Raw genomic sequence first — 26,593 nt, forward strand, 5'->3', positions numbered from 1 at the left:
AAAACAACTTTTTTTCTAGAGGATTTACAGGATTATGATCGATCTCACATGAGTGTAAATCATATTAGCCATATTTCTCAATAGTATGATTAATTTCTTTATTTTAATATAAAAAAGTGCATATTTAATTTTGCACAAATGACCACTTCTAGAACAGGAACAATTTATAATCATTAAAATTCCAAGATTTTAAAGAATGAATTAGTTTCCAGGTCTGGAAATCACAATTTAAAAATTCCGTGACATTTCCAGATTGTCTATGAAGGTGTAACGCTGTAATAAACGTTTTACATTGATTAAGTTAGATGATAGGGGCCCTGTGGATGAGGTGGTTATTCTGAAAGCTCGATGTTAGTTAACTAATGCCGAATTGAACGCAATTTAATACAATCTGACATGACTGTGTGCGGTTGTCACTTGCCACGTAAAGCGGAATCCAGCAGGAAAAGCGCAGCCGCCCCATCAAGCGCAGATGTAGAAAACTTTAAGTTATAAAAAAATATCTATATAATACTATAAACTTCAAAACACGGTGCAAACTGCATAAAATACGTCAATATCACGCTAAACGTGCGCGTTACAAATTATAAACTTATTTCAAACATAATAAACAGTCAGTGGATTCTCAAGTGTTTGGGAATTTCATGTGCATAATTTATCAACTTACCATCTTTCTGGATCCTTCTAGAAAAAAATGAAGCTTAAATTCCGTTTACCGTGCCGCGAGCTCGGTTAAGTGAAAAACAGACAAAACACCATAAACATTCTCAGTATCATTTTTAAGTACTACAGGCAACTTTTCCCTGCTTTTCCCAACGCAAGCCAACCACTCCATGGCCCCGCCCTCCGCTACGGCCTCATTGGTGGAGCCTTTTGATTCCGGTCTCTAATTGGTTTTAACACACGCCAATCAAATTCCCTGCGTACCTCCGTCTGGACGGACACATGCGTTCCATTGTGTGTCACGTGATGTGTGTGAACCGCTCAGGGGCATCTTCTGCCTCTCTCACATCCAGAGTTCTACAGATATTAATAAAATTACTGGAAATTCTTACAGAAGCTGATATAATATATAGGTGAATTAAACATTAAACTGATTAAATAGAACATCAAATAATTTCACACAATAACATGTTTTTATAATTATAAAATGAAAATCATATAATAATTTTGAAGTAGTTTGTCATTCATTGTAGTCGATTCTTTTCTCAAATATCCAAAGTTTGGAAAATGATTACAGTGTATTTATTTGCAGCGCTGTACTGCATTCTAGCGGTCACACACAAACTCGCTGAATGCTTTTATACTGTAATGCATAGTGTCGATTTGTGTGTGGGGATCAAATTTAATTTATCTATGAAATAATTAAAAAATGTTCTATATTATATGACGAAGTTTCCGATTTTTCAACTTTAAAAAAAAAAAATATTGTTAGAGAAAAAACAGCTTTCAATCAGACCAGTACGCCATCAGGCAATCACGCACTCTGCCACGAATGAAATCTACGTGTACAAAAATATATTGTATCTGAGTGTTATGCACTACCCTATCACTGCCATAGAGAATGAATGAAGCATGTATTATAATTTCTGCGCCGCGAGTCCGCTAGGGACCGCTATGGTAGGCGTGACGGTAAAATCGTCATGGGAGAGTTTTTTTGTGACCGCGCGTACTTCAGTGATGACTTCAGTAGGCTTCAAATATGGCAAGCAGATTTAGCATTTAAAACTTGGGTCTGAATATCCATAAATTTAATTTCGGATAGTCACAAATGTAATTTGGTTAGTCATAATTATAATTTGACTAGTCACAATGACAATTAGAGATATCAATTTAGGATATCTGTAATTACTTTAGAGATTTCTTTAATAGACGTGTCATACATCCGCAAATGTAATTAGAGATATCTCTAATTTAATTTCGACTAGTCACAATAACAGTTTAAGATATCTGAATTGCAATTGCTCCTAGTCGAATTGCTGTTGTGTGACAACAGAATAAATTTACTCAGCTCCTCCCAGAGCTCCTCCCCATCTACTATGGTAACTGCTAACAACATAATAAATGTCTGCTGCTTTTGTTGTCACAGAGAGAAAAACTACTGGATGAAGTGCTTCATGGATTATTAAATAAATCTAGATGCAGCCTTATGTGGTAATAGGTATCCAACATGCATGTATGTATAGCACTGTTTTAATTGAATCATGTTGCAAAATGGACCAAATGCAGAGTATTCACAAACTGCTCATCTGAATTTATTTATAATTTAGACATAATGAAAAAAAAAACATGAAAAATAGTACAAATAAATGCATTAAAGACAAGAACAATGCCTCATAATTTGATGCATTCAAAAAAAGGTGAAGGCTGATTTAATAAAGATTACAATTTAATAATTGTATTAAAACTTATGTGGCATTGATGACATTTATTAGTAGGTTACATTACGTTGTGTATGAATTCAGGTTTACTTGTGTCATTATTGCAGCTTGTTTCCACTATAGAATGAAGAATAAATGTAATTTTACAGCTTTTTATCTTACAATCCATTCTGACTTTCTTCTCAGAATTGCGAGATATGAACAATGCAAGTTATTAAAAGTGGCTATTATTTATATATTTAGTGGCAGAAACGAGCTTAAATAGGAAATAGCCCACAAGGTGGGAGTATTGTATGGTATTATAGCAAGAGATCCATGATGATGATATTCTGCTCTTTTCAGTGATGAGCAGCAATGTATTCTTTTAGGCAGCAGTTAGATTATATTTACACTAAGTGCAAAGAGCATATTATCTTAGCGATAGATGATATTTACACTAAGTGCACTATTTACACTAAGTGAAAATAGTATTTTTTAACAATTTGCTATTTACACGGTCCAAATAACTATAGATTCTATTTACACTATGTTAAAATAACAAGGTTTTCTGCTATTCATACTACTTATTTCATACTTAGTGGCAATTATCTGCACCTCCGTATTGTAGTTCATTATAAATCAGTACGCAATAATAAAGTATTGAGTGTGAATTATAATTTAATTCAACTTTTTAAATGGATGCCACCTTATAAGGACAATAAAGCCCTCCCTACACCTACCTTAACCCTACCCAAAATTTATTTTCTAATTTTTAATTATTTCCTTAATTTTTATAAAAATTAAATGCCTTTCCGATATGATATGAGATTTGAAAAGAGAGAAAAAATGTTCTGCAAAAGGCAGATGCAAACTCAGGTCGATCGCGTAAAAACGCGTACGCTTTAACCACTACTCCACTGCAACTGATTCTAAATTATCATCGTTTTTCAGTCTTGACTATCCCTATCCCAAGTTGATCGGTGAATAGTGTAAACGAAGCGGGCTATTTGCACTTGTTCTTCCTAGTCAAAAAAATCTGATTGAGATATCTATAATAAAATTGCAGATATCTTTAAATGGGTTTTGAATAGTCATAATTCCAATTCAAGATATCTACAGCTGTAATTTGACTAGTCATAAATTAATCGCAGATATCTACAAATGTATTTTGGATGTCTTGAAAAATTCTGAATTACACTTGTCTTAAATTGTATTTTGACAACTCAAATAAAATTTTTAAATATCTTGAATTGGGATTATGACTAATCAAAACTCATTTGAAGACATCTCTTATTGAATTATCTCTAGTCAAATTGTAATGTGAAATATACCTAATTAGAATTTTCACTAGGCAAATCATATTTAAAGATATCTAGAATTGGAATTATGACTATTCAAAACTAATTTGAAGATATCTGAAAATATTTTTCAGTGAAAGTCAGTCGAAGATTATTACTAGTGGTGATAGCAATGTAAATATCTGGAATGTGTATTATGACTAGTCAAAATGATATTGTAGATATCTTCAATGTATATTATGACTAGTCATAATCACATTGTAGATATCCTAATTACAATTATGACGAGTCATAATTGCAATATAGATATCTGGAATTACAATTGTAACTATCCAAAATGATATTTATGGATAGTAAAAACCAAGTTTCAAATGTAAAAAAGGCTTGCCATATTCAAAAGCACCATTGCACATGCGCATGCTAGGTGAAGAAGCCATACAGTTTATGGAAGCCCGTTGCTACTCAAACCTGTACAATCCTTCAATAAAACAATATAAAGACAGCCAGATGAGCAATAACTCTGGGCAATTGTTTGTGCAAATGTTTATTGCGTACGCACGCTTTCGTTGGTATAAATACAAGCTTGAGAAAGGTGGCTGCAGACTTGCACTTGCATTCTCACTGACGTCACTTGAAGTCTTTTTTATTTTATTGTATTTATTGCTTTTTTTCCTCTCAACATTTCACAACAGTAAATCGTGCATGTTTCCAATGGAGATAAGACAATGTGGTGATTAAACGCTTAAAACTAATTTGGTACCATAACGTACAGAGTCCTGCAAATCATCTGTAAGAGAAAAAAACAAGAATGCAAATCTGTCGCCATAGAACAGCAGAACATGAACATAATGCACTTCTCTCGTTTTCCTCCCGTAGAAAACCATAAACACTTATTTTACAGAAGAGCATCAACAGGATTTTTAAATAATTTAAACACATGCATTTCCCTGCAAGTAATAATTTCAGCTGAAATGTGCACCAATATAACACCGATTCATATTTAAATATACAACGGTTTCCAGTCGACATATACTGAAGACAACAGTGTGAATATAAGCAGTAGTTTGTTACAGTTTTGAAAAATTTCGAACTCATTATATGAAATAAACCATTAAATATAAAGGAAAAAAAATATAAGTTTAAATAATAAAACATGGTTTTGGTATACATAGAAGTGCATACTAACCCCCCCAGAAAAATAGTTTCAAGGTTAGTGACATTTGTTGTCACCCATGAGGTTAAAGAATGTCATCTTTGAGCTTTTTAAATATCATTAAGCTAACCTGCTGAACATGTGACACAATTCTTGACACAAAGCTGCAGTTCTGTCTGCCACACTGTGAAAGAACAGGCTTTTTAAACCTCACTGAAAAACACAAGCAACTAAAGCCGGGGTATTTTACCAGCTGATGACAGCAGTTAAACTGCCCCTTTGTTTGTATTACATTACAAAATATGAATATTTATATCATACTTTTATCCACCTGTTGCTATCAGATAATACCACACATCCTCTTTGTGTCGTCCTCAAAATACACTGAACTGTTACAAAGGTCAACATTGTACGGTTTCCTTCATTCATATCCTGTAGTATAGCATTAGATCATTGATGTGCAGGTTAATTTGGCACTGTTTTGTATTGTCTGTTATAGATGTTTTAAATATGCTGTATGCCTCAATGTGAATTTTCTGTTTTGGTTTTCAACTTCTAAAGAATGCATATAATGTATGACAAAAAGAAGAAGTACTGAGTATAACCAAACACACAAACACAGAGGAACTCAAACTCAATATCTAGCCCTTGAAATGAAACAATATATTGTGAAATAAAACAACTTACTTTTCATCCCTTATACCGCCCTGGCAAACACACACACACACACACACACACACACACACACACACACACACACACACACACACACACACACACACACACACACACACACACATTCCTTTCTACAGAGATAAGCCAGTCTCTGACAGAACAAACCCTATTTATGCAGAACACAAAGAGTTCAGTCAAACGTCCACAAAAACTCACAAAACACTGCCTACAGCCATTGAACACCAAAACACAACATATGTAAAAGACAAATCCTTCATACAACTAAAACTAAAACCAGGTCTGGTGGCTTTGGGCTGAAGTTTTCATAGAAACTGAGTGGCATTTTGTTAAGTAGAGTGTGGTTGAGTTGACAGACCACGCTTGGGCATGAAGCAGTCAGGGTTTTCGTCATCACAAGACAAATAACTACTGGAAGTAGCAAATATGAGTCTATCAGAAAAAAAACGTACGAAAAAGACAAGGATCTCACACCTTGAGAGATGCTGTGCTGCACAGACCCATGTACAAAGAAAAATATGACTCAAACTGCCACTCCCGAAACACCTAAACACACATAAACACATGAAAGGCTTCTTTCAGGACGCCCAACTCAACTCAAACAGGAAGTTGAAAGCAAGTTGCATAAACGGATCTCATGATATTTGCAGGCCCAAAGAAGTCTCACTGAAACATGCACCAGACTTCTAGACATTGTTTTAAGTGCTCAAAAATATATAGCTAGAACTGCTTGAAGGGATAGTTCACCTAAAATGAAAACTCTGTTATCATTTAATCATCCTCATGTCATTCCAAACATACATGACATTCATTCTTCAGGTAAACATAAAAATATATATTATATATATATATATATAAGTATTTTAAAATAAATAGTAAATAAGTATTTTTAAAATAAATGATTTGGTCCATATAATGAAAGTCATGAGATATTATTTTGGACCCCACTTAATTTCAGTTATTTGACAAAAACAGTAATTCTTTCAGGTTTGGGATAACATTGAGGGTAAATAATAGAGTAACTAATGACAGAATTTACATTTTGGGGTAAACTCTTGATTCAAATACAGACACTTTACTAACTGTGCAATGTGTGTGCTAACGTTGTAGGAAGTAGTACAAGTTAGTGCTAAACCTAAGCCTTCAAATAAATTCACTAAAACACAACTGTATAATATTGCATATTTTCTCTCTGCTTCATAAAGCAGACTGTATCTTCTCCAGACTGTATTTCCCATAAGGCTTTGATCTTAGCGTTCATCAGTTGGCATGGGGCTTGTGTCGAGCCTTGTCTTGGATTGGTCCGTTCTCTGCTGCAGGTTTATTGTCAAAATTCCAGTCCACAGGATTAAGAAGCTGCAGGGTTTTCTTATGTGTCCAAATGGGGTTGAGGAAGAAGGTGAGCAGGAAGAGGCCTATGAAGAACAGCAGTCTCTGAACCAACGGGATGTGGGTGTTCATCTCCTCCCAATGATTCCAACTCACCCACCACATGTAGTAGGACACAACCATACGGCAGTGGAACATGTGAATCATCATCCACTGATTAGCTTTCCAGAAGAAAGTCTTAGACCATCCCGCCTTTGAAAAGAAGGAGTGTCAGAGATAAAGTTCAAAACAGGGGTTTATTTATTTCAATGTATCTACACAGAGGGCGAATTGGAATTTAAATTTTCGACTGTATGCAGGCCAATTTTCGAGCTCTGATCTCTGAAATCTAAAACAAATAAACCGAACAATTTAAGTTGTTGCTCCAGCATGACAAGAGTTGATCTGAACAAATTATTTATTGATGACACCTGCTATGTTTTCATTAAAAAAAAGGAAAAGCAGTGCAGTGGAATGGAATGCTGAAACGCCTTGTGTGTGAATGGCCCCTAAGGGGTTATTCCCACAGAACACCTTTGGTGTTTGCATTTAAAAAATATGACACACAGCGCAGTGGATGTCTTCTTTTAGAAGTTTAATTTTAAATCAATCCACTATTCTAAAATATTTAAAAACAGCTCCTTAAATGAAGGAAACTTAACAGTGAAAATTTAATTTTTCTTAGAACAGAGTACAAACTGCAAAACTATACTCATTTTCAGATATGAAACATGATAAGCTGTTGAACTGTCATAGCAAAATAGAAGTGAAACTGGCCAGCAGATGAGAAATCAGGGCTGTTTCAGAAGCTCACAAGACAAATGGTTTATTTTCCACTCAGATTACAAAGCTATTTCCTGTACATATATTATTTATTAACTAATTGTACTAAATCTTACTAACAAACTGAGTTTTCAAGCAAAACATGTACCTTAGACCTTTGCTCCTCACCTTAAGAAGCATCCAGGAGATGCAGGTGAAAGGTGTGCTCATCTCCAGCAGCAAAGTCACCATAGGGAGGAAATGACCCAGCCAGTTCCACACAACTGCACCGACAAACCCTGCGAGGGCGAAGAAGTGATGCATGGCCAACGGCAAGTCGAAAGACCGGAATGCCACGTTGGATGCATGAAGGGCCACATTTTCAAACAAGAAGAAGCCTGTAGCGGTCAGCACGTTGAACCATGACCAGTTCTCCTGCCCGAGAATCTTATCAGAGTAGACAGCAGATTCCTCCATAAGCGCCCGAAGCCCTGCCACCGTGCTCTGGATGCCAAACACAGCCCTTGTCGCAGCCAAATCCCAGAAGACCTTGAAGCAAAGATAAACATCTTAATGTAAGGAAATGATCTAGACACAAAAGTCACAATGTCATATTAAAGGAACAGTTAATGCAAAAATATATCTATTCTCAGGCCAGTCAAAATGTAGATGAGTTTGTTTCTCTTTATCAAAACAGATTTGGAGAAATGTGCTTAGCTATTACACCAATAAACCCTCTTCTGTGAATGGGTGCCGTCTAAAAAGCTGATACAATCATCACAATAATCCACAAGTAGGCTAATCAACACAACTCCAGTCCATCAATTAACGTGAAATATGCACAGATCACGCACAATTTACAAGCGAAAACAGTCCAAAACAGTTCTAAATAAATAAGTCAGTGGAGTCGGATGTGTAATGACAACGGGGGATAAACTTTTTCATTGGATAAAGCATTTTTATGGATTATGGACATCACCTTAAAAATTAAATAGTTTTTTTTTCTGTTTTTACAAACAGCCTTTTTGCTTCAAAGGACATTAATTGATAGACTGGAGTCTTATGGATTATAGTGATGTTTTTAATCAGCTGTTTGGACTCTCAATCTGACGACACCCATTCACTTCAGTGGATCCTTTGGTGAGCAAATGATATGTTACATTTCTCCTAATCTGTTCTGATGAAGAAACAAACTTATTTATGTCTTGGATGGCCAGAGAACGAGTGGATTTTGAGCAAATGTTTATATTTGGGTGAACAATTCCTTTAAAAAAAACAATCTTTCAAAAATCAACCATATTAATGTGCACCATTTCTTTGGCTGACAGTGAGCGGTAGGTGTGAAACAGCAGGCTAGACAGGATGTGAGAGAGGAGGAAGATAAAGGCGTAGAAGAAGAAGCCCAGGCCGATGATTGTCAGCTGAATTTCCTGGGAGGAGTACTCCATGTTGTGACCTGAGGACAGTGCTGAATTATTTGGCTGGGAGGACACTGCTCAAATCTCCGTACAAATGTCAGACTGCATCATACTTTGGTAATATGCCACAGTCAGTTCCCAGAAAAAAAATACCAGTCTAGAACGAGAAAGACACACATTATTTTCCATAGACACACCCCAAGTCCTATTTATCTGCATTAGTCACTGAGAAAATACACTGCCTTTACTTTACTACAATTCTGACCTTAAATAGAAGTAAAAAATAAAACTGTAATCTTTATCACATCATTCATATGCTCAGTCAGATTTATGCGTTCTACTTCGTTTACTAGTAACGTTACTATAAAAAAATATAATTAGCCTACAAGTCAGTTAAAAGTCTCTGCTTAGTTTTTTTCTTTTTAGACTAAAATATAATTTTATAATATAAAATATAAGGTTCTATCTGACATTTCTGTCAAAATTGAGTTATTCCAATACTGTTATTCGTTGATAACTTATTTACATTATGTGATAGATTTTTTTATGTTGTATACATTATGGGATTTTTATTTGAAAAACAATAAGGTTCTATCTACACAGACGAATGGAATGCAAAAGCTTTGAAGCTCAATATCTCAAAACTACTCGGAATGCAGATAGAACCTTACAATTCCAAGGGGACGTAACTTAGTGTCATTGTTTGTAATTGTTCTTACCTCTTGTAGACGAAATAACGGTCACGAAACACATCCCTCATTCCTTTCTGCGTATTAAAGACAAAAACTGTTAATCACTGTATTTTGATGTGAACTCGACAATGACAGCCCACATTCCTTCACCGGTCGCGAACAAGTGAACAGTTACAAATAAAGAAGACCTACAGACACCACGTGACTTCATCACATGACCAGGCTAATTTATAAACGTGACTCTGTGTCCCTCTGCTGGCAGTATCCAGAAGCGTCAATAAATATATTTTATGTTAGATGATGTAGATTAGAACATAGAATGTATGTACTGTAGGAAGTAGAATTTAAAGGGTATAGCAGTAAATTTCATTTTAATAACATATTTTATTTTCCATTGTGAATTAGACTACACATAACCCCCCCCCCCCCCCCCAAAAAAAATATTGCAAATTGAAATCCATTAAAAGGAATGTGTTTTGTTTTGAACTTTAGTTTAGGAAGATTATAAAAATGTCCTCAGCTGGGAAAAGTTATAACCGTGTTGTCAATGTCGTGCATGTTGAGTTAACTCAATCAATACAATCCAAATATCTAATTTCCTTCAAAAATTTTAATGACTGGATTATTTACAATATATGATCATAGCAATAATTAAGTCATGAAAAGAAACACAAATAGTCTAGATAAGCCTAAACAAAAAGGTTCAAATTTGTAACACAAATCCATAACACAATTTAAACATTTCATGAACACATAAAAAATAGACAAAACTGATAAGTTTAATAATAAACAACATTCAAAAAAAGTGATCTGGAGCAGGAAAGCAGGGAAACCCACATTCAGCATCAAAAAGGTGCATGCCACCCAAATAAATAAATAAATAAATAAACTCAACCAATAAGGAAGAGCAGAAAAAGAGTTTTGCTTCAACAAAGGATCAGTTATGTATTTATATTATAATATATATATATATTTATATATAACTATTTATATTTATATAATTCTGTACAAATAATGAATATTTGGTATTATATTCACCCTTCATATAGATATGATATACAGTTTAATAAAAGAAAATATTCTCGGCTAAACAACTACCTTTTCATTAGTTAATTTCTAAAATTTTATAATCCTCTCCAGGATTAATCCAGTCCCAAGATGAAGCTTCTCTAGTGTAAGAAACCGAAACCAGGGCATCTCAGTCTGCACCGGTTCCAAAGGCCCGCTGGCTGGTTTCAAATAATGTGGTCCAGAGGGTTAATCATTTTCAATGAATCATTTTTTTTATAATTTTTTTTTTAAATACTGACTTATGATTTATTTTGATGGAAATAAATGTACATATGATATGGACAGAGTTAATGCACATGATGTTCATGAAAGCATATTTAAACAAGAGTACCACCCAGTGCAACCCTGCTGAAAAAAATGTGGCAATCATACAAACAAATCGAGATTTAATAACTGATTCCACTGTTCTAAAAGGTGGCAGGTGAGCATTTGTTCTTCCAGATGTTTGTTTAGAGGTCAACTCACCGAAACACTCGTGTCATGTTGAAATGATATGATGAAGCATGGGAAAGACGCAAGTGTGCGTGAAGGTCTGTGAACAGCAGAAGCAGTTCAAACGTGGCACATAAACATATTTGGCACATGAACACTGCCTGCATTACTGGCACGTTTGCATATTGATAACTGAGCAGGTTAATCAGAATGAACAGCTGCCACATTGCAGAACCACATAATCACAGACACGCCTCACCATGTAGGGGACCAGTTAAATCGAATGATTCAGTTTGCCATAATGAAAAATGAATATCAAATAATCAGCTGGTAACACTTACAGAAAAGTTTCAAAAGTTAACATGAACAAACAATGAATGACTACTTTTTAAAATAAATGCTGCAAAAAATATATTGCTCATTGTTAGTTCAGATAAATCAATGCATTATCTAATATTAACAAATGAGACCTTTTTTTAAAATGTTACCCATCAGTTAAGTGTGTATTTTTCAACAGTCTGACTAGTTTGTAAGGCCAGGTGCGCGTCAGTAATGACCTGTGGATTTCTGAAGGACACGACTCAGAGCTGTAAAGTGTCCAGAACTTGTTCGAAATAATGATCAACAAAATAATCCATCAAAACTTCTGTATGGTGTGAAATGAGAGCTAGAACACTGTATTTTGACTTTAGGTGCAATTTACAGAACAAATGCTGTGCATTGGCTCGTGTTTTGAGAAAATACTCCCGAATTTTTCACTAGCCTGAAACCAGTTTCATCGATTACAAGCCTCTCATAGATCAAATGCTGTAATTGTGTTTGAACAAGCAAAAAAAAAAACAGAGCACAGGGAAATTAGAAGAAAATATTTGCTTCCTACGACAAGCTCTTCTCAAGGTCATCTCGCAACGGAAATTGAGAATATAAAGCTCTAAGGAAGTTGAGTGGAAGTGATAAAACTAATCTCCTCTAATCTCTGGCCTCCTCTCTACTTCTATGACGCAGAAGCAAAAAAAAAGGCCATCTCAAGAGGGGAAATAGGTTGACTTTTGAAATGAAATGGAACCTTATATGAAAGACAGAGGATGACTGTAATGATATATAGTGGCTAAAATATGGTATTTTTAAATAATATGGTATTTGTGAAAGTTTTTGAGGCTGTCGCATTGACACTGTGAGTCACTAAGTGGTCATGCATTTATGCGTCGTGTTAACAGAACATCAAACTCTTTTATCTGAAGTGTTAGAGCTGAAATCTCTCTCAGGAACAGGAAGTGGGTCTCTTTAGTAATATATTCTGAACAAAGCCAACAAATTCAATGATTGTATAACAATCCTAAGCAACACTGGCACTGTCCACTTTTGGTTTTGATATTCTAATATGATCAACCACCCTGTATACTGCAGTCGCCTGTTTGGACAAACGCCATCAAATAGATTCAGGAACAGTTCTACTTTGATTATACAGTTAAAGCATTCTGCACATTCTCACAGATGTGTCTATCACATCTATCACCCACCGCCAAGTCATCTAGATAATAATGGGAACGCTCGATTTCTGCTTTCAGTCGAGACAAAGTCATTGATTTTCTTTGTCAATATACACAGAAAAGACATAAAAAGCAGGGGGTTTTTTTGCAAAGAACATGGGCCAGATGCTTGATAACAGCAGATGGAGTGGAAAATGGTTCAATAAAAATAAATATAAACTGATAAATGACTATAAGGCTGATTCAGAGACATGAAATGATAAATCTATAAATCACAGAAAACCTTGCAATTCAACTGCAACAATATCTTTTAGAACTTCATTTCCCTTGGAAATACATACAAACATACATTTAGAAGAAGAAAGTGCAAAAATGCCTTTTTGAACCTTCACATTGTTGAATTTAGGTTGCACCCAAAAACCTACAGTAATTCCTCTAAAACGACATAAACCATAAATATCAAGTATGAAGTAGTGTGACAGCTCGATATTGGATTTCAGTAAGTAGGTGAATAATAAAAACTGATCTTCAATCCAGCAATGTAAACCCTCAGGCTGAGTTTTTATGTGTTTTTTTTTTTTTGTTTTTTTTAGAAGACTGTGACTGTCTGCTCTGGCCAACGGCTTCAGTCTAGAATGTATGATTGAGGTATTTCAGCACTGGCACTTACATAAATGCTCACAAGAGAGTTCATGAGAAAAATACTATGAACTTCACTGGGGAGAGAGACGGAGAGAGAGAACAACAGAAACACTAAGATGAAAAGAGAGAGAGAGAGTGAAATGAACTTGAACGAATGGAACCAGATGGAACAGGAAATAAAGACTTTTCTTCAGGTTTCTTAATTTAATCAAATCAAAAGAATTCTTTCAATTTGAGGCCTCAAAAAGTGTCAATTTTTCCATTTTGAAAGTGCTAAATGGATGTCATATAGACACTCACAAAGAGATCATATTATCAGCGTATATGTAAAGTTTTGTTTCGTCAGGCAACGTAATTGTCATGTGGGCCTACAATTGCGATATGTTGTGCAGTTTTGGTGAAGTGTCTCTCCCTAAACAGGGAAAACTTCATATGGATGTTGCAGGCAGTTATGAAAGGTACAAAACCTTTTTTGAGACTTCTGACAGTAATAAAACTCTTGTTTCTGATGATTCATTTGATGAATGTATTTTGAACTGGCTCTGTCACTGAGAGTGATGATGGTGATGGTGTGATGAAGGTGTTCCCTGTGACTCTCAGAGCCGTGTTTGGGCCTCTGGTATATAGATCTCGATGCTGTCAGCCCGCTCCGATGCTGAGTTTTGACGGAATGATGCTGCGCGTTTGGCCGCCATGAGGCGTCGTCGTGCCTCCTGTCTCTGACGGTCAGGGAGATCCAAAGATTTTTCCCTTGTCATACTCTTACGCAATGTCTTCTTTGGTACTGCCGGCGGGAGCTGGAACCATGACAAATAATATACAAACAACATATGTAATTTATCCTTGTGATGGCAAACATTTTTGTGGGAACTATGATCAATATATTTTCAGGATTCTCTGAAGAACAGAAAGTTCAAAAGAACAGATATTTTTTACAGCATTATAAATGTCTTTACTGTATTAATTTCTTTAAAAAATCCTAATGACCCCAAACTTTTGAATGGTAGTGGATATGTACTGTAAGTGTAAAAATTATTTTATTTTATGAGTAGAGTCTGGAGCATCAAATTCAGTTTGTTGACAAATACGAACATTAAAAATCAGCTCTCACCTTCTTTACAGGACTTTCAATAAGCCTCCAATTGTTGGATTTAATCTTTTGCAACTCGTTGAATTTGGACGTTACATCATCGATGGAAAGCTGCAGCAGATCCCAGAACCCGGCCAGGTCCTGAGAGGTGGGCCGAGGCATGGCACTGGGGTCCTGCAACACAAACGAGCATTTAGAACACTACACTCTTAAAATTTACATTTATTTTTTAAATATTGTCAAATATAACCATAAATAATATGAAACTGAAGAAAAAAAATGTTACATTAAAACTGCATTTTATAAAGCATTTAAAATGCTTTTTTTTTCTCTCTTTACTTTAGTTAAAAATGCCAGTGGACAGTGGGAATGTGGCTTGCATACATGTATGAATTCTACATTAACTCAAATGAAAAATAATAAACAAAAAAATACATAAAATATTTTAAATGATAACTTTATTTTTACCATAGATTAAAAAAAGTCTATTAATTTGGCAACCAGTGATTTAGCTATTTACAGTGTTAGTCATGAATTGAATTCCACCACATTTAATTTCCTCCACAGGTTACACATCTTTATAAATGTGGCCAGCTGAAGACTGTGAGAGCTTAAAGTGTAATCATTTTTATTTGATGCAATAACGATATTTTTATCATTTGTTGTTATTTCATAAATCTGTATGTGGCCAGATTCCCATTGTGAGTGTTTTGCTATTGAACAGATGAGTATTTTATTCATGAGGATTTGGGTTGTTTACTAAAAAAAAAAAAAAAAAAAAAAAAAAAACGCTGTATTGTGCATGCCACAGTACTTGGTCATTTCTTAGTCGTTCTCTGTATGCCTGGCTCAGATCAGCTGATGTGCTGCTGTGTATCATATTTAAAGAATGTGACAGCGGAACAAAAGGGCATCAACTACACCACAATTACTCCAGCATAGACAACAACTATGAAAGCGTGGCAGTGCATTGGGGGAAGAGCTACTGTGAGTACAACAAAGCTTAGCACAATAACATAAATAGAACACACATACTCATGCGCAAACTGCATATGATGTTGCTTACTAGATTCTGCTGGCAAAGCCAATAAAATTGCTGGAATTTCTGGGACATCAGGAGCTGTGCGCTTCCTACAGCACTCCGGATCTTGCCTAGGACTAACACGCAAACAAGGAAAGAGAAATAAATATTTAATAACCACGGAAGCAATTAAACTCACAAGTTTATACAGTACATATTTAACTGTCTATGCAGTTCATAAAGTGTCTATATACTCACATACCTGTGGATTTGCACACGAACATGCAGATGTTTCTGCTACAAAGCAGTATGTAAACTCATTAAAATGACCAAATACTCAGTATTAATGTAGGTGAACAATATGGATGATGTACACTGCCATTCAAAAGTTCGGGTTAGTAAGATTTTGTTCTTCATAGAAATAAATTTAATTGACTTCCGGGTTGGACATCGTCAAGATGGCAGCATAGAGCTGGTGCTCCCGAATAAAATAGTCTAGAAAGCTCCCTATACTCTTTAAATCACGATTTAAGTAATATATAACGTAAGAATACAAAGGGAGTAAGATGGAGACTAGGTGTAAAACGAAGAAAGTATCAAAATCTACAGAGATATACGACGACAACCCCGCGCCCTCACCTCCCAGCACACAGATAAGCAGCCACGAGGAAGACCCAGTGATACCCGCCGCAGAGACCGTCGACCTGAGCCTCATTCTTAGGGAGTTAAGAGATTTTCGTCGAGATAATAAAACCCAGCTTGAGGACATTAAAGCAGAAATTTCGAATACCAATGCTAGACTAGAAGAGGCGGAAGGCCGAATTGTGACGGCTGAAGAAAGGATTCAAAATGCGGAAGAGGTACTCACTGCCATGCTGAAGATGCACAGCAAAATGGAAGAGAAACTCGTGGACATAGAGGGTCGTTCAAGACGTAATAACGTTAGAATATATGGCGTGCCGGAAGGTGCCGAAAAGGATTCTCCGACAATGACTGTGTTTCTGGAAAAACTCCTGAGAGAAAACTTAAATTTACCAGGGGACGCACCGTTTCAGATTGAACGAGCCCACAGATCGCTCGGAAAGCAGCCGCCAGCAGACGCACAACCGCGATCAATTGTGGTTAAATTCCTAAGTTTTACAATGAAAGAACAGATCGTTCGTCAGGCATGGCAAATGAGAGGATTTTCCTGGCAGGGAAAGCAGATTAACCTTGACAACGATTACGCTCCTCAAGTACTCCAGATGCGTAGAGAGTACGCAGAGATACGCAAAGTCCTGAAGGACAGTGGAGTGAAATTTAGAACTCTGTTTCCCGCTCGTTTGATGGTGATGTATGAGGATGGAACGAAAACATATAACACAGTGGAGGAAGCAACGCAAGATATGGCAAAGCGAGGACTTCCAGTGCAGCCTATCAGTCAACCGGGCACCCTGATGGAACAGATACAACGGATGACCTGGCAGAGAGGCGGCCGAAGCAAGGGTATCCGCGATCTTCAACAGAGGAGAGGCCCAACATTCAGGGAGAAGTTGCAGACTTTCCGAAGAAAAGACGCGAGTTCCTAATCTCGATAATCTCTGCCCGGTCAGGATTCCCGGCTTTTTTATAGCTTATCAAGAGGAAAGAGAGATGGGGAGCCGGCATTTTGAGAATTTTTTTTTTTTTTTTTTTTTTTTTTTTTACAACCTAGTCAATTTAGCGCAGTTTTGAATATTCGGGACATGCAGTATTAGCTCAAATGACTTTAATCGAATCTGCTATCTACAAGGGCCCCTTCTACAAGTCTATGAAGAGGGGCTTTCCCTTGCAGCCTACTAGTGATGGCTCGTCAGAAGTCGAGGTAACGACTTCAATTATGGAAGTTCACTTTGTTTCTTATCTATGGTTAATTAAGAATTTAGTTTTTGGTTTTGTTAATTTGTTTCAGTTTATGTTAGTTCTATCAAAGGGGATGCTGTATGTTAAGATACACTTTGCCACTACTATTCCATGAAAATTGTTTCTTTTAATGTCAACGGCGTACTCAATCCTGTTAAGAGAGGAAAGATTTTCTCCAAACTAAAGAAGGCAAGAGCGGAGGTAGTGTTTTTACAGGAAACTCATTTAAATGATGTTGAACATCTTAAGTTAATCAAAATGGGCTTTAAAGAGGTATATTTTGCATCCTATAAATCAGTACGAAAAAGAGGAGTGGCCATACTCATATCTAAAAAACTGAACTATGAACATATTTCAGAAATGAGAGATAAGGAAGGAAGATTTGTACTGATAACAGGTAAAATAGAGGGAAGGTTAGTAAGTTTTTTGAATGTCTATGCCCCTCCAAGTTCAGAGTGGAATTTCTATCGTGAAGTGTTTGATTTAATAGTTACTAAAATCCAAGGAATTTTAATATGTGGAGGTGACTTTAACTTTCGCCTAAACCCGGGTCTGGATTGCTCTAGAAATACTATGGAATTAAAACCACTGATTAAAAAGGTGAATGGCATGTTAAAAGAGATAGGTATAGTAGATGTGTGGAGGGAACTGAATCCAAAAACTCGTGACTATTCTCACTACTCTCATCCTCATATGACATATTCTAGAATAGATTACTTCTTTACTTTTAAAAAGGATCTTCATTTGGTCCACCACTGCGAATTAGGTACCATAGATATTTCTGATCATAGTCCCATTTACATGTCGATGTGTTTAGAAAGGAAACCTAGATCCACAGTTTGGAGAATGAATTCTGATATTTTAAACAACTCCCAAACCAAATTAAATTTAGAAAACGAGATTAGATCATATTTGGAAATAAACGATAATGGGGAGGTGTCACCATCAATGCTTTGGGATGCACTAAAGGTGGTAATAAGGGGCAAGATAATAGCCATCACATCTCATTTAAAGAAACTTAGAAGGCAGAAAATGCAGGAACTTGAAATTAAATTGAAAAGATTGCAGGCTGAACATAGGGCTACAATGAATCATAAGGTGAAGCAAGATATTAAGAAAATAGTTAGAGAAATAGATGATATATATTCTAAAGAATTACAGAATAAACTTATATTCTTAAAGCAAAGATACTATGAAACTGGGGGGAAGTCATTAAAATTGTTATCTTACAGACTAAGAAAGCAACAAGCAGAAAGAACAATCAATAAAATAAAGAATACTCAAACAGGGGAAATTTATTGTAAATTGGAGCAAATACAGCAGACTTTTGAAACTTTTTATAAAGCTCTCTACTCACAGCCTAAAATTAATAATGATTTGCAGATAGATGCATTTTTAGCTTCAATAGATTTGCCTAAAGCGTCAGAAGAGCAAAATAGATTTTTGTTAGCAGAAATTACTTTGGAAGAGCTAAAAGTAGCCGTGACTAGACTAAAGACAGGCAAATCCCCAGGGGCGGATGGCTATAATGCAGAATGGTATAAAACCATGTTTGATCAACTGGCCCCGTCTCTACTAAAGGCATTCAATTGGGTAGTACAGAAAAGGGAAATTTTACCTTCATGGAGAGAAGCAATCATTTCTGTCATCTCTAAAGAGGGAAAAGATAAATCGGAGTGTGGAAATTATCGGCCTATTAGTGTTTTAAATGTTGATTATAAATTATTTACCTCTATTTTGGCACGAAGACTAGAAAACATTCTCCCAGATCTCATTAATTTGGATCAAACAGGCTTCATCTGTAAAAGGCAAGCATCTGATAACATTAGAAGGACCCTGCATGTTCTCAGACACGTTTCAAATCACAAAGTGGAAGCTGCTCTAGTGAGTTTAGATGCGGAGAAAGCCTTCGACTCTGTAAGATGGAACTTTTTATATAAAGTATTAACAAAATTTAGATTTCACAATAACTTTACTGAAATAATTAAGACATTGTATGACAAACCTTGCGCAAGGATTAAAATTAATGGGGATTTATCTGATCCATTTCAATTAGAGCGAGGCACAAGACAGGGATGCCCCATCTCTCCACTTTTATTTGCCCTATTTATTGAACCATTGAGCCAATGGATTAGGCAGAACCATTCAATTAAAGGGGTAGAAATTGAGTCGGGAGAGCATAAATTAGCTCTCTTTGCGGACGATATATTGTTATATATGAGCCAACCCACAAAGTCCCTTCCTACACTATTTAACTTTCTCAAGGGGTATGAAGCTATATCGGGTTATAAACTCAATGTTTCCAAAACCCAGGTACTAACACTAAATTATGATCCACCTAGACAAATTAAAGATAAATATAATTTAAAATGGGATACTAAATCAATTAATTACTTAGGAGTAAACATATCGAGAGACTATTCAGATCTATTTCACTTAAACTATGGTCCTTTGATTAAGAAAATAAAATCTGATCTAATACGTTGGAATCTTATCCCCATATTCAGCCTAAATTCTAGAGTTGATTCAGTGCGAATGATTATTCTACCAAAATTATTATATCTCTATCAGTCACTTCCGGTGGAAATTCCGAACCAACAATTTCTGGAATGGAATAAATTAATATCTAGGTTTTTATGGCAGGGTAAAAAACCCAGAATAAGATTTAAAACGCTACAGTTAAGCAAAGAAAACGGTGGGTTAAATCTTCCATGCCTACAATACTACTATTATGCGGCCCAATTAAGGCCATTAGTCTGTTGGAGTAGTTCGGTATATTTAGCTAAATGGATTGAAATAGAGCGAGGGATGATGGAAGAGTCCCCGTTATCTGCCCTCATTGCTGACAACAAGCTAAGAACTAGAATTAATAAGGAAACAAACCCATTGATCAATGTATCATTTCAAATTTGGCACCGGACAATGAAAATAGGGGGTTTGAATGAAGCATCAAGAATATTAAGATGGTGTGCCTTTGATACTGATTTCTTCCCAAACAGAATAGATAATCGATTTCGTATTTGGGCTAAATTAGGAATCTCAAATTACTACACTTTTTTTGACAAGGGTAAAATCCAAAGCTTTGATTCACTAAAGGAAAAATTTGGGCTTAACCAAAGTGACTTTTATAGATATCTTCAAGTGAGGGATTATTTAGAAAGTAAAATTAAACCAGGAGTACTGTCAAGGGCTGAGTCAGGAATAATAAAGGTTTTCCTAGCAGTATCCAAGGCTCAGCCATGTAATAAGATCATTTCAAAGTTGTATAAGGGTTTTTTCCAAAATGTACCCGAAAATACTCTGTATATAAGGGATAAGTGGATAAGGGAAGGAGACTTAAATATTTCAAATGAAGACTGGGGCAGAATTTGTAGAGCACAGTGGCAATCCACAAGTTCAGCCACATGGAGAGAATTCTGTTGGAAAAACGTTATCAGGTTTTTCACTACACCATCACAGAAAAAACATCAAGGGAAGGGTACTAGCTGCTGGAGATCATGTGGGGAAATGGAAGCGAACCATTATCACATTTTTTGGGGGTGTCAGAAATTGAATCAATACTGGCATGAGATTAAAGGAGCTCTGACGGCTGTCTTTGGGGTAGAGATTGACTATACCTGTGAATTTTTATACTTGGGTAATATCCCCCCAGAGAGGTGGAACAGAAATGATAAGAAGTTATTGTTAATTCTCTTAGCAGCTAGTAAAAAAGTAATTACCAGAAAATGGTTAAAACCAGAGTCACCCACGGTGAAGGAGTGGATTGATATAACACATAATATACATGTGATGGAAAAATTATCTTTCTCCTTAAGAGCATTAAGGGAAGACTTCCTACAAATATGGAGTAAATGGATTGACTACATTAAACCAGTACGCCCAGACCTCTTTTGAAAGGTTCAAATTTTTTTTTTTTTTTTTTTTTCAATATTGGAATATGGCAATTTTTGGAATCTTCTGTAAGTAATAGCTCCCCATGTTTTATTGTATATAGTTATTGTTAAGAGGAGGAAACAAAGCACTGGTGACACTTGTAAAAACTTCTTTCCAGGCCTGAGAGAAGATACACTATATTGATAATTGTTTTTATGTGTATATGAGTATGGATGTACAGTATAGGTATATGTTTATTTTTCATTATTATTATTACTGTTTTGATTTATATGTAATTGCATAAACTTTCAAGTGTCTTTGATTTAGGAATATATTGAAGGTTTGCTTTCTGTATTTCCCCTTGAAAATTGAAAAATAAAAAATTACAAAAAAAAAAAAGAAATAAATTTAATTCAGCAAGGATGAATTAAATTGCTCAGAAGTGAGAATAAAGTCAATTATAATGTTAGAAAAAATTTATATTTGTTTCTGATGGTTTCTACCATTCTACCAAACATTTTTACCAAATGTTAACAACACAACAATTTTCAACACTAAAATTTGAGCTCCAAATCTGAATATTAGAATTATTTTTGAAGGATCATGTGACACTGAAGACTTGTAATGGATTTTGAAAATTCAGCTTTGAACCACAGGAATAAATTATGTAAATAAAAAAGTAAAAACTGTAGTATTTTAAATTGTATTAATATTTCACAATATTGCTGTTTTTACCATATTTTATCAAACAAATTAAGCCTTGGTGAGCAAAAGAGAATTCTTTAAAAAACAAAATAAAAAAATCTTTCTGGCCCAACATTTGAATGACATACTAGATCTGATGAGATTATTAAGTGTGGATGCTTTGATATTCCATATATCAGCTCTTTTGAAGTTTAAGTTCTGTAGGTACCAAGAAGCTTGGTTATTTTGGTGAAACTGCACTTAATAGCCAAGGTAATGTTCTTCACGGTTCTTCAGCTTAACCTAGCTCGTTGGTGTTAGTTGTACTTGCAGTCTGATTTTATCAGCATCTGAGGTACTTTTCAGCTGCTCAGGACTAGTTGCCCATCCAGTGAAATTCAAGCTAGAAGACCATCTAAGACCAGCAAACCAGCTTTTTCAGGCGGCTCAAAGAACAAAAGCAACATGGCAGATGCAGTATGTCATATGTGACTGTCAAGAAGCAAGATCTCCATCAAATTCAGTATATAATCTGAAAGTATGTGAATTTGGTCATTATCATATTCTCATAAGCTCCACAGCAATTCACACTTTCATACTTCAATTTCTGTGCATTATCTCCTTCAGTCTGTTGTAGAGAGCCTATGAGCTCTTTGCCATGGAGACGTTGACAGACGTGATTGCTCACATGGCAGCACTCTCAGCACGAGCCTCTAATAACCTGGAGCTCTGTGAGCGTTTCACCGTTAAATGTGACACTTCTTTGGATTCTTTGAAACCTGGAGCCAAACTCTCCACCAAACAATTATTATAATATAAAGATTTAACGGCTTGTGAAACCGGAGCTCTATTAACTCACTTTCCTCTGACAGATCGTTCTCTTCCGCCTCTCCCTCCAGCTCTTTGCACCATCCCTCCATCTTTTTTGTCTCTGTGTGCAGCAGTTGCATGAACCAGCTCCCGTCCCTCCTGCATGAGGGTGACGCTCTTCCCGAATCCGTTGGTTGGGGTGGCGTCACTGTAACTGCCACGGTGGCGATGGGTTCCCGTGGCGAGGGCTCCAGCCAGGGTTCGGGGCTGCGCTGGGGACTCTGGGGCTCCGTAGGGGTGCGGTAGTCCTCACGGTAGCTGAAGAGACCCTGGGTACGGACCGTCCGAACGGCGCCATACTGTGTAGGGGTGCTGGGCTCGCTGTGACGGTGGAAACCTCCTCCAAACTGAAGACCTTTGTCCTCCATTAAAGGAAAACCCTCCAACTCCAGATCGGCTTGAACGGCGGCCGTGACACTGTTGGACCGCTTAAACCGGCCCTGTCTGTATGAGAGAGAAATCCCAACAACATTTCACACTCACACTCAATACTTCAGCAGATCGCACCTCACAAGTCCTTCACACATACAGAGTTGCTGGGTATTTACCGTCTCTCGTCTTCCACTTGAATCCCAATAGAATGATACTCTCGAGAGCCTTTGCTTTCACACTCAGAATCAGTCGCTGCTTCCACCTGCAATGACAACACAGAGTTTTACTGATGATTTCTGACCATGTATATAGTTCCAATACTTACATAATTACTAATTATATAATTAGAATCACAATAGTGATTTAGAAATTGTTTAATATTAAATAATTGTTAATATTTCTTTGTGTTACAGCATAACCTTTTAATTCCCAAACTCCTGTTTATTTCAACATTTACATGTCAGACTTTTTCACCTCAAAATACTAAAACTTATTTCAAAGTTTACATAAAATTTTCAATTCTGAATTTTCAAGAGAGGGATAAAAGTTCAGTGTGATCTACCAGGCTGAGTCTAGAGAAGAGAGAGCCAAAAAATAAAAAGCACCCACACAGTGTCTAGTCCACAAGTAGCTTAATAAATAATATACAATGTGCTATTCAAATATTTCAAAAAGAGGAAGAGAAGCTCATGTTTTAATAACTGTATTCACTATGTAATCTGGCCTAATAAACAAGAAGTTTTCATTATAGTTTTAGTGAAAATGTCCTTTCCAAGTACAAAAAAACAAACTTCCATGTCTGATCAAGAGCCACTGAGGAAGGTTGTGGGAACTCAAGCCTGGAGTTAATAAATCATGAGAGATGCATAAGTCAAACTTTCGAGAAACTTTGTTGGAATGACTATGTTGTTTAGTCAAGTCAACTGCAGCTCTAAACAACTCCAGCATGGCCATTTTAAATTTATGATATATATTTATGCAGGTATTTAAAAACATAATGTACAATAAAAAAAATATATAATGTATAATGATAACCCTAAACCTAACCCTATGTACTATATATACAACATATGTTTGTGTGTGATGTCATCATTGGAATAAATCACCTTATAACATATTAAAATAGAAAGTTATTTTAGAATGTAATATCCCAATCACAATATTACACTTTTACTTAATTTTTACCTTGGTGAGCATATAAGAGACTTTGCTCAAAAACATTAAAAAGTCTTGACAATCTTACATTTTTGAATGGTGATGCATTATTTTAAATGGTTAAGCTGTTATTTTTTAACAGTTATCACTATCAAAAGTATATGTAGCAAAGCCGTTATAATTTATTTCTGGAATACATTCTGTAATATATTCTGTAATAACTCAAATAACTGTTATACTGAACTGAAGATCAATCATTCAGTATCACAAAAGATGTCTGTCACTTAGAGGAGTCCATCACTTCTAAGAACATCAAACCATCTGAAGAAAGTGTGACACACAAGCACTGTAGCAGGACAGGCTGAGGAAGGGTCACCTCACAATCACAGAACATGATTATACACTTCACAGATCAGATAAATCAGCTGTCCCTGATCTATCAGTCTGACCGCTAGAACATCAAGAAGCAGAAAGGCTGAACACAGGAATTTGGTTTGAGTGAGCCAGACTGTCAAGCATGAAAGAAAGAAGGCCAGGGTTTGAGGTTTCTTCAGACACGAGTCAGTCAATAAGGATTACAGCTACAGTAGGTTTGGGGTTCCTTTATAGATACAGAAAAGTACCTTGGATGGATCACAGGGAAACGTGACAGGTGAAAAGTGTGCCATCTCATTCATTCTGTCACATTTTGCCAGATCTCAAAATTGATACAAGTCAAAGAAATTAGAATTTTGAATATACAGAATGATTTCCATCCAATCTGTCCAAACACTACTCACAAACTATAGCACCTCAGCATATATCTAACAGGCTGCACTTTCCCTCTGCACTAGCTGAAAAAAAAGTTACGATTAATATGTTATTTCAGATAAAATCTCATGCTTCATTCATACAAACAGGTAATAATGCTCCAAACTTACACCATTCGATGACTAAATGCTGCTATGTCAAGTCACTTGACCAAATTTAACACCATGGCAGCTACTACAATTTATCTTAATGGGAAGAAACAGGCTAAAACCACCATAAATATTTCTAGTGTTTTGTCCACAACTCTATGTGGTAACACATTTTTGGTATATTCCTCCCATTAAGCTGCCAAAAAAACCAAAATGTGATTTTTATTTGTTTTTGTAGCAGATTCCATTTCATCGAAAGATAGAGACTGGCTCATCTTGGCTAGCCGGTGACAAATACCTGTGCCGTTTGTCACTAATGTGCAAGAAAAACAGCTAAATAATTGCAGTCTTGAGGGCAAACATATTTTGTAATAAAAATAATGCTGCAAAATTCTGTTTCGTGACGGGTAATAAATATTTATGGACTCAATTCACCCATATTGGCAGTTAATTGTGCTCCCTGTGCATAACCTCTAGGGGTCAGTGTGTACAATGAATAAAGAACAGATGCGCTAAAGGGCTGAGAGAGGCAAACCCATTTAACATTATTAGGACATGATCTCAACACAGATATTCACAAGGCAAAGACAGATAACTGCTGGCAAGAGGGAGGACGAAAGAGAGGAGATGGGGAAAGAGGGAGATTAAGGGGAAGGAGAGAGAGGGAGAGCCCATTCAGTGAAGCCTGAGTTGAATGTTAATTAATGGATTGCGGTATGATGACTCACTGGAAGCTATTTTTAGCATGACAACATGGACTGGAGGTGTTTGTGTATACTTCTGTGTTTGGGCTCCAAAATAACCTACATTGCTTTGGTTAGGTAAGATTCAGTTTGTGTGACTGCCTGTGGGTCGGATTTATCACTAGTCAGCACTTTGTTCATGAATATTTTGTTCTCAGCGGACAGACAAGAGCTCAAACCGCAGGGAAGTGGATTTTTATTCAAGCTAGTCAAAGTGGAAGTTTTCAAACAGAGCTGCAAGAAAACAAAATAATAATAATAAGAAGAAACAATAGGGGTTTCTCAATGTCAAGGAAGGATCCTTGACATTGAGAAACGCCTAATGACCGTTTGCTAACAGGTTTCCCCAAACACGTTGTCCATTTCCCACAGGTCAGCTAAATGGGTAGCCACGCCCCCAAACCCACACCATTGGTTGAGTTAGTGCTGCTGCTGACAGGCTTAAAGAAATGTAATAAGAGCACCTAGACTTCTCAAAGAAATGAACCTTACAAATGGCTTACTTATAGTTGTCCACATATTAAACATGGAAAAGGTATTTTTAAAGGATTTTTTTTTGAAAAACACATATATAATACACACACACACACACATATATATATACAGAAACATACATGTGCATAGTA

General features: G+C 36.0%; 3 protein-coding genes across 12 annotated transcripts in view; all 3 read right to left on the reverse strand.

Moving 5' to 3' along the window:
• The window catches only part of LOC127976626 (rho guanine nucleotide exchange factor 10-like), a 43,637-nt gene extending 42,719 nt beyond the window's left edge, over positions 1–918 (reverse strand). For 4 of the 7 annotated variants that reach the window (XM_052581197.1, XM_052581195.1, XM_052581198.1 and 1 more), the window contains exon 1: positions 668–832. The gene's annotated coding sequence lies outside the window, so the exon portion shown is untranslated. Of the gene's footprint in view, positions 1–667 lie in introns of all 7 variants that reach the window. The other 3 variants (XM_052581193.1, XM_052581196.1, XM_052581191.1) reach the window with 3 other exon arrangements.
• Positions 919–4,184: 3,266 nt separating this feature from the next.
• LOC127976629 (protein CLN8) lies at positions 4,185–9,947 on the reverse strand. The gene is made up of 4 exons (XM_052581201.1): positions 9,772–9,947; positions 8,945–9,209; positions 7,824–8,183; positions 4,185–7,085 (listed from the first exon to the last, which is right to left on the reverse strand). Exons 2-4 carry the CDS (start codon positions 9,080–9,082, stop codon positions 6,765–6,767), a joined length of 819 nt encoding a protein of 272 aa, XP_052437161.1. The 5' UTR covers positions 9,083–9,209; positions 9,772–9,947; the 3' UTR covers positions 4,185–6,764.
• A 406-nt stretch (positions 9,948–10,353) lies between these two features.
• Positions 10,354–26,593, reverse strand: part of LOC127976630 (disks large-associated protein 2-like) — a 102,857-nt gene continuing 86,617 nt past the window's right edge. For all 4 annotated transcript variants that reach the window (XM_052581206.1, XM_052581205.1, XM_052581204.1 and 1 more), the window contains 5 exons: positions 23,347–23,432; positions 22,788–23,242; positions 15,536–15,627; positions 14,491–14,643; positions 10,354–14,176 (listed from right to left, as the gene is read on the reverse strand). In XM_052581206.1, the coding sequence (XP_052437166.1) occupies positions 13,976–14,176; positions 14,491–14,643; positions 15,536–15,627; positions 22,788–23,242; positions 23,347–23,432 (987 nt within the window). In that variant the 3' untranslated portion in view covers positions 10,354–13,975. The remainder of the gene's footprint in view (positions 14,177–14,490; positions 14,644–15,535; positions 15,628–22,787; positions 23,243–23,346; positions 23,433–26,593) is intronic.

The sequence above is a fragment of the Carassius gibelio genome, chromosome B17 (assembly GCF_023724105.1).
Source record: "Carassius gibelio isolate Cgi1373 ecotype wild population from Czech Republic chromosome B17, carGib1.2-hapl.c, whole genome shotgun sequence".
In the NCBI taxonomy this organism is placed as follows: domain Eukaryota; kingdom Metazoa; phylum Chordata; class Actinopteri; order Cypriniformes; family Cyprinidae; genus Carassius; species Carassius gibelio.

Coding starts and splice junctions, on each gene's coding strand:
- LOC127976629 (XM_052581201.1), bottom strand. CDS start 9,082: ATGGAGTACTCCTCCCAGGAAATTCAGCTGACAATCATCGGCCTGGGC. Junction 8,184..8,944: donor CACTGTCAGCCAAAGAAATG/GTGCACATTAAT, acceptor CTTTGCTTCAAG/GTCTTCTGGGATTTGGCTGC. Junction 7,086..7,823: donor TCTCCTGGATGCTTCTTAAG/GTGAGGAGCAAA, acceptor TTCTTTTCAAAG/GCGGGATGGTCTAAGACTTT.